Source organism: Poecile atricapillus, chromosome 1 (genome assembly GCF_030490865.1).
Source record: "Poecile atricapillus isolate bPoeAtr1 chromosome 1, bPoeAtr1.hap1, whole genome shotgun sequence".
Lineage (NCBI taxonomy): Eukaryota > Metazoa > Chordata > Aves > Passeriformes > Paridae > Poecile > Poecile atricapillus.
Genome location: NC_081249.1, coordinates 72,989,548 through 73,007,268, shown reverse-complemented (window position 1 = coordinate 73,007,268; position 17,721 = coordinate 72,989,548). Strand labels below are relative to the sequence as shown.

The 17,721-nt window shown below is 40.4% G+C and overlaps 1 protein-coding gene across 1 annotated transcript; it reads left to right on the top strand.

Moving 5' to 3' along the window:
- Positions 1 to 1,002: 1,002 nt before the first annotated feature.
- On the top strand, positions 1,003 to 17,240 carry FDX1 (ferredoxin 1). The gene is made up of 4 exons (XM_058839341.1): positions 1,003 to 1,229; positions 6,646 to 6,770; positions 10,300 to 10,429; positions 14,196 to 17,240. The coding sequence occupies exons 1-4, from the start codon at positions 1,054 to 1,056 to the stop codon at positions 14,308 to 14,310; spliced, it is 546 nt and encodes a 181-aa protein (XP_058695324.1). The 5' UTR covers positions 1,003 to 1,053; the 3' UTR covers positions 14,311 to 17,240.
- The last annotated feature ends 481 nt before the right edge of the window (positions 17,241 to 17,721 follow it).

The following is a 17,721-nucleotide window of genomic DNA, read 5'->3' as shown; positions in this document are numbered from 1 at the left end:
AGTTATATAGTATATTATCTCCCTCTTCATCCTTATTCTGATGCAACAAAATTATAAGGCATCAAGAATTATCTTTGCAACCTCAAGTGTATCAGAGGTATCATTCCCTCCTCTTTTTCCCCATTCATTTCCATTCCCCGTTGAAAGAATTGTTTCCAGGTAATTGTTACTTTTCTTCCTTATTCGCTCAGAACTCTCCAGCGAGGGTGTGGTAGAATGAAGGGTACCTACATAACCATCCGACCAAAACTACCAAAGACAAGTTAAGCCTGCATGCGCAGTCTGTGATTGCTCAGGAAATTTCCTAATTTCCTGTGGCACATACTGGTACTTGAGCCATGCACCATGAATGTCCACCCCTAGTGAGACCCTCTGACAGCAGCACTGCTGTCCATTTGATGATAGCCGTGTTTTAGAGGTTGGATCCTCTGTCGTAAGAAACAGTAATGAAGAACTGGTAATTTCTCCATCGTCCTGCCTGGATAGCATAGGTGGACGGCTCAGACTCCCCAGCTGCCAGTTCCACTTCCCAGGAAGTTCCACAATTATTATAAGCTGTTTCAAGGGAATTCCAAAAAGCATCGCCCAGCCTGGAGCTGGTGCCCACTCCTCCACGGGCCAGGCCTCCCAAAGGGGCATTTGGGAAGTAGTGACGACCCTTTGGGTGACTCCTCCACCGCGTTCCAGCGCCGAGTGCTTGCTGTGACAAGAAAAGCCTCGTGGGCCCAGCCGGGCAGAGGGTCAGCACACGCTGGGCTGCATGGCTCCGCTCTCCCGGGAAGAGGAGAGGCGCCGCTGGGATCCGGGGACGGGGGCGGTGCGGGACAGCACGAGGGCACCTGAGGGCAGCGGCAGGGACCGGGGGCGGTGCTCGCGCCGGCCCCGCCCCTCCGCGCCCTGCCGCGCACTTTGCGTAACCCCGGGGCCACGCCGCTGGGGGCGGGCCGCGCGCTGCGTAAACGGCTGCGAGAATCGCCGCCGCGCGCGCTGTAAGCGTAAGCGGCGGGACTTTGCCCCCGCCCCGGCGGGCCCCAGCGCTCCCGTCCCACCGCCATGGCCGCCATAGCCTCCCCGGGGCCGGCGCGGCTCCTCCGGGCCGCCGCCGCTTCCTCCCGCCGCTGGCTCTTCTCCGCCTCGCCGGCAGCCGGGCCGAGACCGGGCTGCGGCAGCGCTGCCGCTGTCGGGCGGGCAGCGCGGCCGTTCAGCCTCTCTGCCCGGGCGGTGCTCAGGTAAGGGGGTCACAGCCGTGAGGCGCCGGGCGGGCTCCCCGGGGCGGCGGACCGGAGGAGCCGGACCGGGCCGGAACTCGGCGCCGCGGGCAGCCGGGGCCAGCGGCTGCCTGTGGCACGGGCCGCCCGAACCGGGCTGACGCGGGATGACCTTCCCGCGGTGTCCCTGGCGGTCCCGGCCCCCTCCGCCCCTCACCGGCTGCTTGGCGGCGGCACCGAAGCGCTCTAGGGGGGCCCCTCCACCGAGCTATGCCCCGTAGGACTGTGGAGAACTGTGCCGGCGCTGTGGGTTGGCTCGGGCGAGGCCCCGCACCGGCAGCAGCTGTGGGTGAGGCTCAGGGTCGGTGTGACCTGGAACCCCGTTGAAGTGGCTTGTAACGCTATGGAACAGTAAACCAGCATTCCTGGTGTTCAGACTGGTTTTCTACGAGGTTATGACCTTACTAAAGTTCCACTTGTTTTTCTCTGTTGTTTGGTTTTGTTGGTTTTTCTTTCCCGTGATAGTCTGGCTGGGCTTGTGGTAGAAGTACAGCACGTATCAGAGAGATCCTAATACTTAAAGTGTCTTCTGCCTTTGGTATAGTTTTTCTGTACTGAAGAGCACTTTTGCATCTTTCTTCATGGAAGGACTGGAAGTGACACAGTGCCATGGTTTAGTTGACATGGTCATGTTTGGTCATAGCTTGGACTTGATGATCTCAGAGGTCTTTTGCAACCTAATTGATTCTGTGGTCCAATGTAAAATGTGCAGAGCTCCCCCTCTCCTCACCAGTATGTGTGAGTAGGTGTTTCAGAATGCATTACATCTGTGGGCATTTAATATTACACAGTCCACAGCTGTAGTTTTGATGTTTATTACAGGTGGTCATAGATTGTTCATGCACCACCCTCTGGCTTTTGTTTTTATATTCAAAGATGCTCCGAGTCTGCAGCTTTCAGTATTTAAAATGCAGAAGTTTTAAAGGCCTGATGTGCTTGGTTACCAGAGACATTTCCTAGACTTGAAACAGGACCCACAATCAGCAGCCCAGCATCAGGGGTGTCGCCTGGCCTGTTTCCAGAAGATTGGGATAGTGCCCTCAACATCAAAGCTGTCTCAACAGTTTGTTTTTAAACTTTCCTGCAGGTGATCTTTGACTTTGTTCCAGCAGATACTTTTAATATGGAGAGAGAGACTTTTCTAGCCTAGAACTCCCATATGAGATGAGTAAGTTGCTAGTCAGGTCTCTTCTCTGGGGGATCCTGCTGGTAATCAGTTGATTTTGAGGTCCCTGATTAGCAGTTTTTATTTAAAAAAATAAAGATGTGACGTATTGCCAAGTTTTTTTAAAAGGTATTAAAATAATTGAAAAAAGAATCCTATAAAGGGAAAGCATTTCCTTACCTAATAGTAATGTAAGAGCTGTAATTCCCCTCATGTCTCCTCAGCTCTCCTTAGTGTCTTTCACAAACAGGCTGAATACAGAATAGAATTTATTTACATTAATTTTGTGAGCATGCCAGCAAAAAAGCTCATGCAAACAAGTGTTTCCAATGTTGTTTGTATACTCAGTGTCTTAACCTGGCTGAGTGAGTTGGGAGAAAAGAAAAATTCTTGTCTATTATTGTGCTTTCCATTTATGCATGCTACTTTCTCTGGGCATCGTATATGAGACCCACTTCCTGACCTTCATGTAATCAGCCAGTGTTATTTCAGTAAAAAGATAAATCATTGTTTATGCATGTAAAATTACCTGTATTTGTCTAGAGGATGAAAACCTCACTATACAAAACATTACCTGAGGTGATTCCTGAGAGCAGAGGTTTCAAAAGGTTTCAGTGGAGCATCAGGTGTTATGTTTTCATTTCCCTTTCCTCCTCTTACTTAGTCCTTTTTTATCCCTTATCCTTCCCTTCAATTTCATGGTGAACAGTAGGTATTTCAGAATTCTTTCGTACAAGTCTGGTTAGCTGTACAATGTTTTTGGTGCACAGCATAATAATTGCATGCTTTAAAGATTAGTTCAGATTTATAACTTCTGTTGATTGAGGCCTGTGTAATATCTTAATTCAAGGAACTCCTCAGGCAATTAGGATGGATTTTCTGTTTATTAAAAGATCTGCAAATAACAGAGCTGGTCTCACCATGTGCAATACCAGGTTAAAGTTTTTATGTTTTGTTAATTGTATTTTACACCTGGTGAAAAGCATTTATTTGAGCATGAATTGGGATATTTATGCTTCATGCAGATAACACAAAATAAATTTTTCCTGATAATCCCCAGTTTTTCCTGATAATCCCCAGGCTATTCATGCATAGACCTGGCTTATGTTTCATGTTAAGTGCCTGTGACTGGTTTGCAGCATCTTGGTATTTGGACAGTTGGGGTTTTTTTATGCAAACAATGTCTGGATAGACAAAACCCGTGTTATATGAAATTTATAAACTCTAAATATTGTTTCATGTGGGTGAGATTTTTACTTTTTGTAATGTATCCCCCAGTCATTGAAAACATGGGCGCAGTGTGTGTTTTGAATGTTTGACTAGTCTGATTATTGCATACACACACTTCTGAAAGTATTTTCACCAAGTAAAGCACCAGAAGTTTTTTCTTTTAAATATTTTGGCTAAGTGAAGGGTGATAGAAGGTGGCAATAGCAAAAAAAAACCAGATCTACTGAAAGACTTAAGACTCTACATAGATAAATAAATTGTCGTTTCAGTCATAAATCAAGGTGGATTACGTCCTGTTGAAAGATTAATTATTGTGTCAGTTTTTAAGAAAAGTCAGGGACCTGGTGGTGATGCTTCCATCTGTCCCCTTGCTGCATGGCACACCATGAGGCATGCACAGCCACAGTGCAGGTCCTCAGCTGGCTGAAGCAAATATCAGATTGCCCCTGCTGACAAGGGAGTCCTACTGCTGTTTCCTTGTTTTTGTTGTGAGCAGTGGCACTTTTGTCAGTTTTGCTTTATGGTCCAGTTGGGTCTACTTTGCTTTTGTGGTTGATTTTCATCCACCATTAGCAAAAAGGAATTGACTTGTGGGAATGCCGCAGGGATCACCGAAACCCACGTTTTTATACTGTGAAGAGATTGGTTTAATCTGATCATGAAACTCAGATTGTGTCGTTGCAATAACACAGCCGTTCCAAACTGGTATAAGTTTCATCTAAGGGCCGGATCTGACTCTGCTGGTTCTGACATCTGTGGGGTTATTGACCTCGGCTTTCAGCCAGTGCATTCCCAGACCGAGGTTACTGCGGGACAGTGTGAGCGCTGGAGGAGGAACAAAGGAGCGGGGGTGGGACTGTTCCTCACGTGGCACTGTGGTGTTTTATCAGATTCAAGTGTAACCACAGCTGAAGACAATTTCAAGTGTGTTTTGAAAACTGGGAGGGAGTTGACTTGTCATTTACAGAAGTTCCAGGGATCTAATGGTGCCTAGGCATCTTAGTGTTTGGTCCATGGTACTTGTGAGTGCCTAATCCTATAACAGAGTATGTTTAAGATATTGGAATAAATATTTAGTACTTGCCATGTCTATACCTTGGGCAGAGTATACCCAGAAATGCAAGTACATGTTGCATTGTGTCTCCTGTCAGCGTTGTTTTTGTCCCGTTAACAGAAATCTTTCAGCAAAGGAGTGTACTTTGAGCTCTGGAAGGGCTTTTTGAGGCAGTTTAAAATTACACTGTCAGATGTTATCTTAGGCTCTCAGAATGTGAATCTGTACCTTTCCAGATGCAGTCTAAACTCATCAGTCTTAAAACTCCCAGAGGAGGTGGTGAATTTTGTACTAGTTTATCTAAGTGGGTGTTTGTTTCCTTGGTTCTGCTGTGGGAGGTGTTAACATAGCCGAGGAGCAAAATGAAAAGCAGAGTGGTTTCTTAACCCCCACAGAATGGTTTGCTGGTGGTCCTTGGATATCACAGGTGACTGTGAAACATAAATCATATTTTGTAAATATATGTCCTTAAGATTTCTGAATTTTTTTATAGTATGTGCTTCAATTGCATTCTGCAGGTCAGCAAGGTCAACCCTTTGTTATCAATTATAGTTTTGGAATGAATTTACAGTTAATAGTAGCTTGTGGCTGCCTTCTAGAGAGTGGATTGAGGAATGATAAGAAAAGAATTGAGCATGATATCATAATGAATCATCACGGAGCACACTGGTGCCAATGGAGCTTAAGAGTTGTGACAAGTGTATGAAGTCTATAGCAACAAACATTTGTTGTTGTTTCATAACAGGCCGGGACTCAGATTGCTAAAAACACATTGTTTTACAGCCAGTTACAAAAACAATTTGTTCACTGATTTTTTCAGCATGGCCACTTTCAAACTTTTTCTTTAGTATTCAGATGTACATGTTAGAGTTTTCCAGGGGGTGACTTGATTTTAAAGCTTGAATATTTTTCATATGACATAAATGACTCAGGGCCCACAGTTTCTAAGAAGAGTATGGGTAATATGAAGCATGTTGTTCTTAAACATGGATTTCACATGGAAACATAAATTTTTGAATTAGCTTTCACTTGTTCTGTTTTTATCTGTCATCTCTTGGCAGATTTCTTCACTATCCATCCAAAAAGTTTTTGTTTGCTCACTTAGTGTAGGAAAGAAAATAGTCTGTTTAAAATTGAACATAATGTATTTTATTAGTATATTTAAAGCTTTCCTTTAATTTGCATGTGAAATAATATGGAATGCAAAAAATTAATTTTTTAATGTTAAAAGCTTTAGTCTTAAGACATTTTTGTGCGGACTGCAAGTGAATTTTTTATTAAATAAATAATTGTATGGAAAAAACCACAAAAAAATATAAAACCTTCTTTCCTTGAAACCAGTGTACTTCACTAGAATTAATATTTACAAGATGAACTCCTCAGAGAGTCTGTGCCTAAAAACAGCAGAATGCTATTGGAGTATTTCCATTTGTAGGAGGAGGGAAGAATTAAATTTCAGAACTAATAAAGTGAAATATCTGAAACTCTAGGCAGAAATGGGAAAATTTAGAATTTGTCCTAAGTGATAATTATAAGAACAACAAAAAATTCATAAATACAAAGCAAGAGTTCACAGAAAGGTGGGGAGAGAAACATTTATAATAAGCTTCTTTATTTGTTAAAAATACAAATATTGTGCCTAAAATAAACTGTCTTTGGTGAAAAGCAAAACATTTGTATCCCATATAGTTTGTAGTGACAAAACGAACACCAAGGTTTTTTTGTTCTTATTTTTCATGGTATTTTTTCAATGTACAGCAGTAAAAGCCTGTACCTGTTACAGCTTTTAAAAGCCAATAACTTAGGTTTCTCTTTTCTTGGAGTTGATAGTAGTAGTATCAACTACTATTTTAGTAGTATTCAATCAATTCTAAAGCACCAAAAAATTCTAGAATTCTTTAATTGTATTATATAATTTTCTTTTTCAGCTCAGAAGATAAAATAACTGTTCATTTCATAAACCGCGATGGTGACAAACTAACAGCCAAGGGAAAACCTGGGGATTCACTGCTGGATGTTGTTGTTGACAATAATCTAGACATAGATGGTTTTGGTAAGTAGATTAATTGAATATTTTATTCAGTGTCTAGAAATTATGTTCTCTTTATGCATAAATATTTATAGTATCATTTAGATTGGAAAAGACCCTTAAGATCATTGAGTCCAACTGTAAATTAATATTTTATAGATAAAACATAGCTGTACTTTGCTTGGATTTTCTCCATTTTTTCTTTCTGCAGGTGAATAGAATATTTTGGTTCAAGTTTTAAAGAAATACTTAAGATTATCTTGGCTTGAGTATTAAAGAGAGGAATATGCACAGTGCTGTCAAAGTGGAGTCTGAAACATGCCACTTGCAGACCTCTTCTGAGCTGAAAGGTTCTGTTCTGGAAGCAACACTGAGCTGGTGTATTTCTAACAGTGTCTGGTTACTTCTGTAGCGCCAGACTGTTTCAATTTATTATCGGGCTTTTTGTAGCACCATATCTATAACTGAGGAGTGCAAAGTGAAAAAAACAACCAAAATCAGTGTCAGTTAGCAGGGAAGAGCAAAGAGTTTAATTCTTATTAAAGAACTGGTGTAAAGTAGACCTTGTGAAATTCTAACAAGATACAAGTTCTGTTTAAAACCAAAACAAGAGGCAGTTACAACTTCTATTTCTTCAAACTTTTGCACTTTCCATAGTTAGAAACATAGGATGGTTTGGGTTGGAAGGGACCTTGAAGACGAGTTCCAAACCCCCCCTGCCACGGGCATCTTCCACCAGCTCTTGTTGCTCAAACCATGAGACCACATTGCTCAAAGGTATTGGGTAATTGCAATTAAATACTGTGGGAAGGTATTTATATGAACATGAGCTGTAAAATGAATAGAACTAAAGCAGAATGTGGTAGTACAATTTTCAGAACTGAATGCATGTGAAGCAATTGGTGAAAAAAAACCCAGCAGAGTGTTATAGCACAGTTTGAAATTTGATGTGTTTTAGTTATGTGCAAATAAATTTTATTACTAGTAATAAAATCTTTGATAATATTTCAAATCTTATATTTAGTATCTGAGACATCTTTTATGTCTGGAGTTGAATATATCTGAGGAAGAAAAATTGTCTCAAATTTGTAATGCAACTAGCTTTATGTATCACTTATTAAATGACTCATTTAGGCTTATGACTGGTCTGCTTATATTCTACAGTAAATGTTCTCTGTGTCAATATCAGCTGTGTTAAAGCATTGTGGTAAAGTGGGAAAATGCAATAGTGTCAATAAAAGGAAGCCAAACTGAAAATTTGGAATACTGTAACAGTCTTTAATTACAATATGTGCTAGTCCCATTTTAATAACCACTCGCTAATGAAACATCGTACTGGGGCAGAGAAATAACGTAGTTAAAATGCATGTTCCGTGTTTAAGAAAAAAGTAATGAGGGAAAAGTAAAATGTAGATCCTGCTTATTTGCTTCTATCACTAGGGGGCATCCCATGTGCATTAACAATAATAGAAATAACTATGTAAAGGGTTACAGATCTATTGAATGATTCAGCTGCACTCAATTTGTTTGTTACTGCCAGTTTTATGATTGTGGAAAGACCTTTGCACTGTTCAAAGAGACTGGTCAGTGTTCTCCCCTCACCCCTTCCCTCACTTCCCCAACATTAATGATCCTTAAGCTGCTGATATGACAAATTCTGTTTGGCACTTTAATTAAACTCTGCTTTTTCATGTGTATTTGATTTGATTTCATGTGATTATTTGATATATAATTTTAAAACCAAATGTTGTATTACAGTGTCCTGATCACTTTGAATATATGCTTTTGGTACTCTTGCAGCATGGTGCTTTCTGGTTGTCATGGTCTAATGATGAGTTCTACTATTTCTTTTCATAGCAGTGGTTGTACATACAACCTTTCTTCCTTTATTTCCGTATGATTACAAAGGTGATGTGGTCACAATATTTTTGGTTTTGCTCTCCCTAGAAATAAGTAAATAAGTGAAGATTGGCTATTGGCGTATATAAATTCTCGTTCGCGGTGAGAGACTTCTCCAGGGTCAAGCTGTTCAAGTATAAGCGATTTATTATAAGGGTAAAAGGAGGGGAGACCCGTGTCCGCCACCAGCCTCGGCGTCCACGTGGTCCGGAGGAGAGGAGAGAGAACAGGTAGAACAGGGGAGGAGAGGTTGGATGGGGGAGGGAGGGAGTAAGAGAGCAGAGGGAAAGAGGGAAAAGGCAGAGGGAGAGAGCAGGGAAGACGAGAGGGGTAGGAGCAGGGAGAGGGGGCTGAGAGTTAGGAGTGGGGGAGAGGGGTAGAGGGGTAAGAGTTAAGAGAAAAGAGCGAAGAGGTCAGAGTAAAGAGGTCAGAGTAAAAAGGTCGAAGTTCTTGTTACAATCGATTATATGCTTTCCTATAGTGAATATTCTAATTCTTAGTAACCAATCACCATGAGACACACCCACTAAATAATTTACATTCAGCCTATGCGCTTCCCTATATTAACATACAGTGTTGCATTTTAGATTCTACAAAACCTTACAAGTTCTTTCCTTGCTTCTTGACCTTTGCATTCTTTATCAGCAGAAGGACATTGTTTTATCAACAGGGATTCTCCTCTAGCTGGCTAAGCTATTGTTCTTTGGTTAACCAGTACTCAGTATCCTATGACTCAAAGCAGGCTTTCATTTCTACTTTGATTCTAGCCTTCATATTTCCAGAATCTTTTGTTAAACCATCACATTCATAAGGTTTCCCTGTTTCACCTTCCCTAACAATTGGCTAATGTGTTATCTGATTCTTTTCTATAAATTTTAAATTAGAGGCTGAGGTTTGTAATCTTCACAGTATTTAGCTTTCCCTCTCTTCCTGAAGTTGCATATTTCTTTTTCAACACTGTGGAGAGCTTGGTGCCAGCCCAAGACACAGCCCAATTCAGTGACAGAAACAAATTTGTTAGAGTTCAAACTTCTACTGTGCTGTGGTGACCTAATTGCTGTAGCAGGTAGGTGGAGTTGGTGCTTGTGCTACTCTGCCCCAGCAACTTATCAGGTCCTTGACTCGCACTGGAACACTTCGTAATCCATGTAAGCCATCTCTCTCCAGCCTGTTGCTGTGAATTAGTAGAGTGAGAAGAAATAGGTATAAAATCCCTTCTCCCTGTACTTCTAATTGTTTTTTGCAGCAGGTGTCTGTTGTTGAACTTTTAGAGAAAACCTTCTCAAAACCATGGGAAAGAGAGAGATAAGAAGGATCAGCATTGGAAATAAATGAAGTAGTGTTGATTGACAGCATTGTCTGCTTTTGCATTCTTATAGTAGAAAGCTATTCTTTCTTTAAATGGTGGAAAGGGAATTACTTAAGCATTTTTTAGCTGATTACTTAGCACTAAGATTTACTTAAGTGCTATAGTAATTGTAGAAATACTATTAATAGTTGAATACAGAGTAGGTATATGAATATGGAAATATACAGAACATTAATTTTGCTGATCAACCGAGACTTCTTGCATGAAACAAACACATGTAGAATTTCTTCTGAAATTCAGCTGCAATTTGAAACTTGGATTTTTTGTTATCTTGATTTACTTTAGGTGCATGTGAAGGAACACTAGCCTGTTCAACTTGTCATTTAATATTTGAAGACCACATATTTGAGAAACTAGATGCAATTACTGATGAAGAGATGGACATGCTGGACCTGGCATATGGCCTCACAGATACGTAAGGCAACATAACACTTTCCTACATTACTTCTCAAATAATGGGAAGAAAGGTTTGCAGATGCGGCAGTCCAATATTCTTGGAGCACCTCAATCAGCTTTTAATGAATAGCTGGATTCTGTTACACAAATGGGACTGCCATATTGAAATGTTGTTTGTCTGAATTAGTATTAAAAAGATGTCAGTATTGTTTTTGTCACTGAAAAATGTCAGTTGCCAGTGCTTGGTCTTCAGAGGGGTCTAGTGCAGAAATGTTAGCTCTAAAATATGACTGGAAACCCAGTTGCTTTCACAAAAGCTCTGCCACTGCTGTCCTGTGTGTGGATTTTCTTATTCTTGTTTCTCTTGGACCCTTCTGTTTTCTCTCCCTTGTTAGTCTGTAGCTAGTTAATGTATTTTATGAATGTGTTTGTCAGTATTTTAGGTTTTGGTCAGATCTTCTTTTCACAGAGTCACAGAAGGGTTGAGGTTGGAGGGGACCTCTTGAGGTCAACTGGTCCAACCCCCTGCTTAAGCAGGACCACCTAGATCTGATGCCCAGCACCGTGTCCTGACAGCTTTTGAATATGTCCAAGGATAGAGACTCCACCTTCTCCAGCCTCTCTGGTATTTTTGTACGTTGCTGATATCCTTCCTTCAAGCCTTCTCTAGGACAAGCAGTTTAGAGATATGTCAGTGTACAAACTTGCTATGCTTTGACTCATATCACAGTGCCCCTTGTGCACACAAACCAGATTCCCTTTGGGAGAAACTGATCCTGAAGAGTGCTCTAACTGCTGGTAGGTATTAGGATTAGAATAGAGGTACTCTAAAGTAAAGCTCTGTTCTGCATCACGCCCACTATCACAGATCTTGTAGTTAGGATGTTAATCCTCATCACAGACCCATTCCTGGTGGGCTGTGGTACTTGCTGGTGCGCAAGTAGCCTTTATCACAGAACATGCCCACACGGACAGTAGGCAGCTGTGCCTTATGAGGTTTCCTAAGCCCTTCATGTTTCAGCAGAACCGCTTGTTGAAGTCTTGGAGAATCTTTCCAATTATGTTCTGTATAGCATAGAGTTTGTCTCTGCAAAGAAGTACTCTTAATTAATTTGTCTATCTCCTTATATCAGTAAAAGGAATCCTATACTCATTTCTACATGACAGTACACTTTCTCACTTCAGCCAAATCTGAACATTTGTGGGAGGTTGGAAAGGCAAAGAAATCAAGCTACAAGAAACTTACAGCTTCTTTTGTTTTATCATTTTTTGTGTCTCACAAAAACTCATTCTCAGTTTTGAAAAAAACAAAACATAAGCCTATTAAGCGTGGGACCTACCATAATAAAGAGTAACTTCTGGGTTCAGGGCCAGAATAATTCCTGAATAGCTCTGGAGGCATATGATCTAATAAAAACCTTTTTCTTTGGCTACCTTTTAAGTAAAGGTGTAAAGCAAGGAGATTTTACTGAAGAATTGGAAAATAGTAGCACGCCAGAGCTCTCTGTTTAAATGTTTCCATTTTCCCCTCTAAGTTCTTCATCGCAAATTAAGTTTTACACCCTCTGAAGGTTTTTGGTACTTCTGTTAGGTTTTTCTAGCATCACATGTTCTTCCTGTGGCCAGGGACCTTCCATTTATGTGAGAGGATGGGTCTTTTGAAAGACAGAGCTTTAAGTGGCTGATATTTGCTGCAGGTTACCTGGACTCCTGTGCTGATGTAAATTTTAGTAATGGAGATGCAATTCTGTGTTCTGTCATAGGTACAAGCATAGCAGCTTATTCTTGTCAGTGACTCTGTATTTGGAAAAGTTTCAGCCAGCAACTGCCATGAAAGCTCATGTTTTTTAAAAAGAAGGATTAATTAGGTTAAAATGAAATTGTTCTGATTACCTGCAGAACAGTAGAAAGTAGTAAGACGGGGGAAGTGCAAGCCCATGTAAGTTAAAATAAGAATAGTAAAGCAAAAAATAAGATGAGAAACAGCTTGCAAAAAGTAGGCAAATATTTTTGTTTCTAACCTATCAGAAACAGGGAACTCTGTCTACATGCAGAGCCAATGGGTGACGTAGGAAGTGCACATAAAATAGAAAAAGATAACATAAAAGCAAAGTTTCTTTTTCATTGTTATCTCTGGAGGTTTTATGGGCTATTTACTGGAAGGTTTCTTTGCAGAGGGTGTCCTGACTTATTCTGTGGTCTTTCAAACCGATGTGTCCACAGAAATAGTATTACTGCAGATAAATAAACTGATTGGTAACAAATAGTAATGGCCAGGTAGCATTCACCCAGGAGCTCTACAGAAATTCAATGACATTTCTGAACTGCTGTCTGTAAGGTTTAATTAGTTGGTTTGAAATTGCTTCCACATCAAAGGACTAGGAAGGTGGGAACTCAGTTTTTAAAATGAGATTCAACATTTTAAAGTGAGATTTGGAACTGAAGAACACTTGTCATTCTGTGAGCTATTTCTAATCTATACTGTCTGCTATGGGTAAGGAAAGAATTCAACAGAGCTTTTGTAGAGGGGTGAAGCAGATATGGAAATTCTTCATATAAGTCACTGTGATGAAAGATCTTGCAGTTCATGCAGTTTATTTAGGTCTAGAAATTGTTTGCTAAACTTTGAGGCGCAACAGCATAAGAACAAAGGCCCTGGAAAGGCTAAGAAATTGGTTAAAAAAACCCAGCCATCTTTTAACAGGAAGTATTAAGCTGCCTGGTAAGAGTATGTGATCAACAGCATGATGTAAAAGTGATTTGTGCTAGGTTTTAATTAGTGTGAGCATCCTTTTGAAAGACTTAGGAAAACACAGGGAAGAATAATGTTTGTTTACAGTGATGTGGTTGTATCACCTGCCTATAAAAACATGCACAAGGATTTTATGCTCTTGAATAATAGAAAATGGCATTTGGAGTTAAAAGGCAAGTGCAGATAAATGCATATGGAGAGGTGGATAAAAGAGTGGCAACTTTACATTCTTGAAACAGGCTGTCAGCTAGCTAAGTGTCTTGCCAGGGACTGGTGCTACAGAACATTGCCCATCCTTGGTGATGTCTTTAGTATTCTGTACTTAAATACTGAGACATGGACATTGAATTAAAGTTATCCCAGCAATGAAAGCAGCTTGTGATGTCTGTTGAGTTTTGTTGTGGTACTAAATCTTCTGGTTTTAATTGCTTGTGTGCAACATCTGGTTTTCTCGTGCTGAATGATAGGTATAGAAATGAAAGACAACATCTCCTCCAGTGCCTTGAGTGTTCTATCCTTCTCCTTCCTATGTTTCTTGTCTTTTCACTTTACTTTCCTGGCTTACACCCAGTCTTGGCTTTTGTCGTTGGGGAACATTGAGCTCTGGATGGAGGGGCCAGGCTTTGCTTTATCTGAGACTTTCATTCAGATTCATTGCCTTTATCTCTTCAGAGGTGCCAGACATCCATTGAGAGATCAAGCATCACTCCCTGCACTGGAGTGACCTCAGTGACCCACTGAAAAGAGAAGGGTCACCCATGTTCTGCATTGTCTCAGTGAGCAGGAAGTACTCAGCTGTGGGACTTTCCAGTGTGCCAAGCTCTTTTCTGGCCTTAAATCCTGGCTATTGCCACACAGATCCTTGTGCTGATGCACGTGGTTCACTCCTGTGCTGGATTAAGGCCCTTTACAAGAGTGGCTGTTCCTAGTTCATGGTCAGTTTGGGGTGGCTGAGTGTTGGAGATGTAAGAGGGTAAATGCTGTTAGATTGCTGGTGGGCAAGAACTAACAATAATGTCCTGTCTCCCCACAGATCACGTTTAGGCTGCCAAATCTGCTTGAAGAAATCAATGAATGATATGACTGTTCGAGTACCAGAAGCTGTGGCTGATGCTAGACAATCAGTAGATATGAGTAAAAACTCCTAAAAGAAAATATCCTAGGGGTTTTAAAGAAGCTTAATTATTTTTATAACTTATTTTTAAATGTGTAATTAAATATGGAAATTTACATAATTGTGAGTTATTTTATATGACTATCAATATTAGATCAATGCTATTTTAATTTTCTTTATAGAACCTCTTATATTTTTACGCTTAAAATGCAATAATACTTCTTATAAGTAGTCATTGGATTATAAACATTAGCAAGTATATTACAGATTTCATATTACATTATTCTGCCAAAACATTTAATGACATCTAAAAACTGGATCACTTATACAGGACTTCTCCTAAAACAAGCTCTGAGCATTTCTTGATGTCAGACCTGAATGTTTAAGAGAAAAAAGCTTGTAGGACTGCATGGGATCTTTTTAAGTGTTGCCATTAAAGATCGTATGCTCAGAGCTAATTAAAATTCTCAGTAAATACGATACTTTCTCAGCAAATAGTGGATTTTCAGGATAGGAATTTTCCAAATTTTGGAATCTCAGTGAGATGTGGCAAATGTTGTCTTGTGAAAATTCTGCTAAACCCATGAGTTCTAGGAGCTGTGTTATGGTTTAACCCAGCAGGCAGCTAAATGCCGCTTAACCATTCACTTGCACCCCACCACTGCCCACCCCCCTTCCAAATGGGATGGGGGGGATAGACTTGGAGGGGAAAAAAAGGTGACATTCATGTGTTAGACAGTTTAATAGGACAGAAGAGAAAGGAAAACAACAGTAATAATGACAAAACAAGTGAGGCACAACACAATTGCCTACCACCTGATGACTGATGCCCAGCCAGTTTCTGAGCAATGACCCCCAGCCAACTTTTGCCCCAGTTGATATTTTGAGCATGACACCATATATTCTGGGACCTCCTGCTGGTCACTTGGGGTCAGCTGTCCTGGCTGTGTCCCCTCCCAATTCCTTGTGCAGCCCCACAAAGTGAGGTGAGAATCTGAAAAGGCCTTGACTTAGTTGTTGCTAAGCTGTGTTTACATTTAAACACCAGTGTGTTACAAACATTATTCTGATTCTAAATAAAAAACAGCACTGTACCAGCTACTAGGAAGAAAATCAGCTCTCTCGCAGGTGAAACCAGGAGAGGCTGATACAGGATGTTGGCACCTGCAGCTTAACCGTGGCCCAAATCAGATGTGAGTAAACCTCGACAATATTTACATTTGACTACACCACATATATTGGGATAGAGCAGCCTTAGAAGAATGAATCCTTGGAGCTGTGTAATGGGAGAACATACCCAGTGGAATTACAGCCTACCCATCACAAACTTTCACTGTCCTCTATATATGGCTGAGTTGGGATTGAACAGGGCAATGTTTGTTGACATCAGATTTGTTCTGAAATCTTTATCCCTTTTTAGTTTAGAGCTTGTGCAGGTGGCAGTCTGATGTTAGCTAGGCTGTTCAGCTTGGAGAGATTGCTTGATTCTGGGCCTTGCTCACAGAATCATTTCAGTAACAGTTGATGTGAAATGACCAAGTATATTTGTTTCATAAAAATGGCCTAGGTTCCCCAGAAGGTACAGGGAAACCCCTGTGGGGAGGTGGTATCTGCACTGATGATGAAGAGCTTTCAGTTGAATACTGTTTTAGTCTTTCTAAAGTAGCCCAAATAAAACAATGTTTCTAAGATTATGATTCTCTCCAACTTTACATAATACTTACATGAACTGGTTATCACCAGGAGTTGTTAAATTTGATTTTTTTTGCCTTTATATATATGTATATATATAAACCATGTTTGTTTACATTTGAATGATCTAATGCATTCATTAATGATTTGTTTGAACTGGTAACAATGACATCTGGACATCTTGCATATATGGGAGGAGATAAAAGTTATTTTTCCAGTGTCAAATATTGGGAATATTTTGAGTTTCATAAAGAGGGAGAAAAAAGTTCCTCTTTGTTATAAAAATTAATATTTTCTAGAACTATATTAAAAATAGATGTGGGTCAGATTCTTTTATTTTCTTTCTTAGTTACCTCATTTCCTTCTGTTACCTTTTAACTTCGTCGTAATGCAAGGTATACTACTTGTGGTCTGCTCAAAACTTAATCACGTAGGGGTTTCAGAATACACTTCTGATGTCATCTGATTAAAACAGACTTCAGAATTAAAATTTCAAGGCTTTATGGAAGGGCAGAGAGAGGAAGGTCAGGGAGAAGGGGAGGCATACATTGAAGAAATGTCCTGAAGATGCTGCTGCGATTCTAACTATGACTGAGAGGTTGCCCTCACACGGTCAGACACCAAGGTAAATCTCACTTTGTATTGCCTTTGTCCTGAGCTCATTTATATACAGTTAGTACTATTAAATCTTGAGGTTTTGGTTTTGTTTTTTTTTTTACCTGAGACAGCTTATCAGCTTCCAAGAGAAGGAACTTGGGTCATAACCAGATGTGTTGTGCATTTGTACATCAGAAAGAAATATGAGGTTTCAGTATACCTGTGAGGTATAAGGGTAGATGTTGATATTTATTGAGTTTTGGGCTCTTGACTTTTTGCTTTGGGTTTATGGGTTTTTTTTTCATACAGCACCAGGTACTTCTTGTGAGAATCTTGAAGTGCTTAACACTGTGTTAAACAAATGTGGAACAGCTCCCAAGTGAGTTTTCTTTCTAAGCCAAGGTGGTTTTGTTGTGTGTTTCCTGTGACAGCTTCTCATTACAAAGACTTTGACTCTCCTTTACTGTGCCTGTGGAATGAATTTCTCAGCACAGCAAGGCAAAAAAGGACACTTCGAAGTTCATTTTGAATTCTAGAGGTATCCCATACTGCATGCAAATGGAAATCTCGGAACACAAAGGAACTGACTTGTAGTCCCCAAAATGCACAGCTCAGAGATACTAGTTTATTGTCAAAATGATTTGCAAATAAATCTTATTTTTAACCTCTTTCTGACACCTTGTTTTATGGATTTTTCTTTCCTTCATCTCTAAGCTATTGAATGTATTTCTGGGTGAAAAATGGAACTTTCCCATTAATGGTGCACTTTAAAGTGCAAGTATGAATTCTTGTGCAGTGACACACAATTACAGCATCAAAATTAGTTGAATATGTGTTTACTTCCCTGCTCAAATAAAGATTACAGGTAATTTGCTTTCTAAAACCATTTCCTTTCTCTGTTAAAAGATGGGGTCAGTGGGTTTCTTCTGTCTCTCCCCCCTCAAAAATGAGGAGTAAATCAAAACTGACTGTTTCCTTTTGTGTTGTAAACTAAACTTTAGAAGCATACTCTAAGTCTGGGGCTAGCACAGACCTTTACTTCGCAAACAATGGGGGAGTAGTGGGTTGCATCGTCTTCTGTTGCTTCTGTTCCTGTAAGAAGGTCCTTTGGATTGGGTTGTGTTTGTGAGAAAGTCAGGCCAAAACCATCCCTTTG

Excerpts from the sequence above, each read along its gene's own strand:
- FDX1 (XM_058839341.1), top strand. The coding sequence starts at position 1,054 with ATGGCCGCCATAGCCTCCCCGGGGCCGGCGCGGCTCCTCCGGGCCGCC. Across the intron at positions 1,230-6,645 it reads TCTGCCCGGGCGGTGCTCAG|CTCAGAAGATAAAATAACTG; the intron begins GTAAGGGGGTCA and ends TTTCTTTTTCAG. Across the intron at positions 6,771-10,299 it reads TCTAGACATAGATGGTTTTG|GTGCATGTGAAGGAACACTA; the intron begins GTAAGTAGATTA and ends GATTTACTTTAG.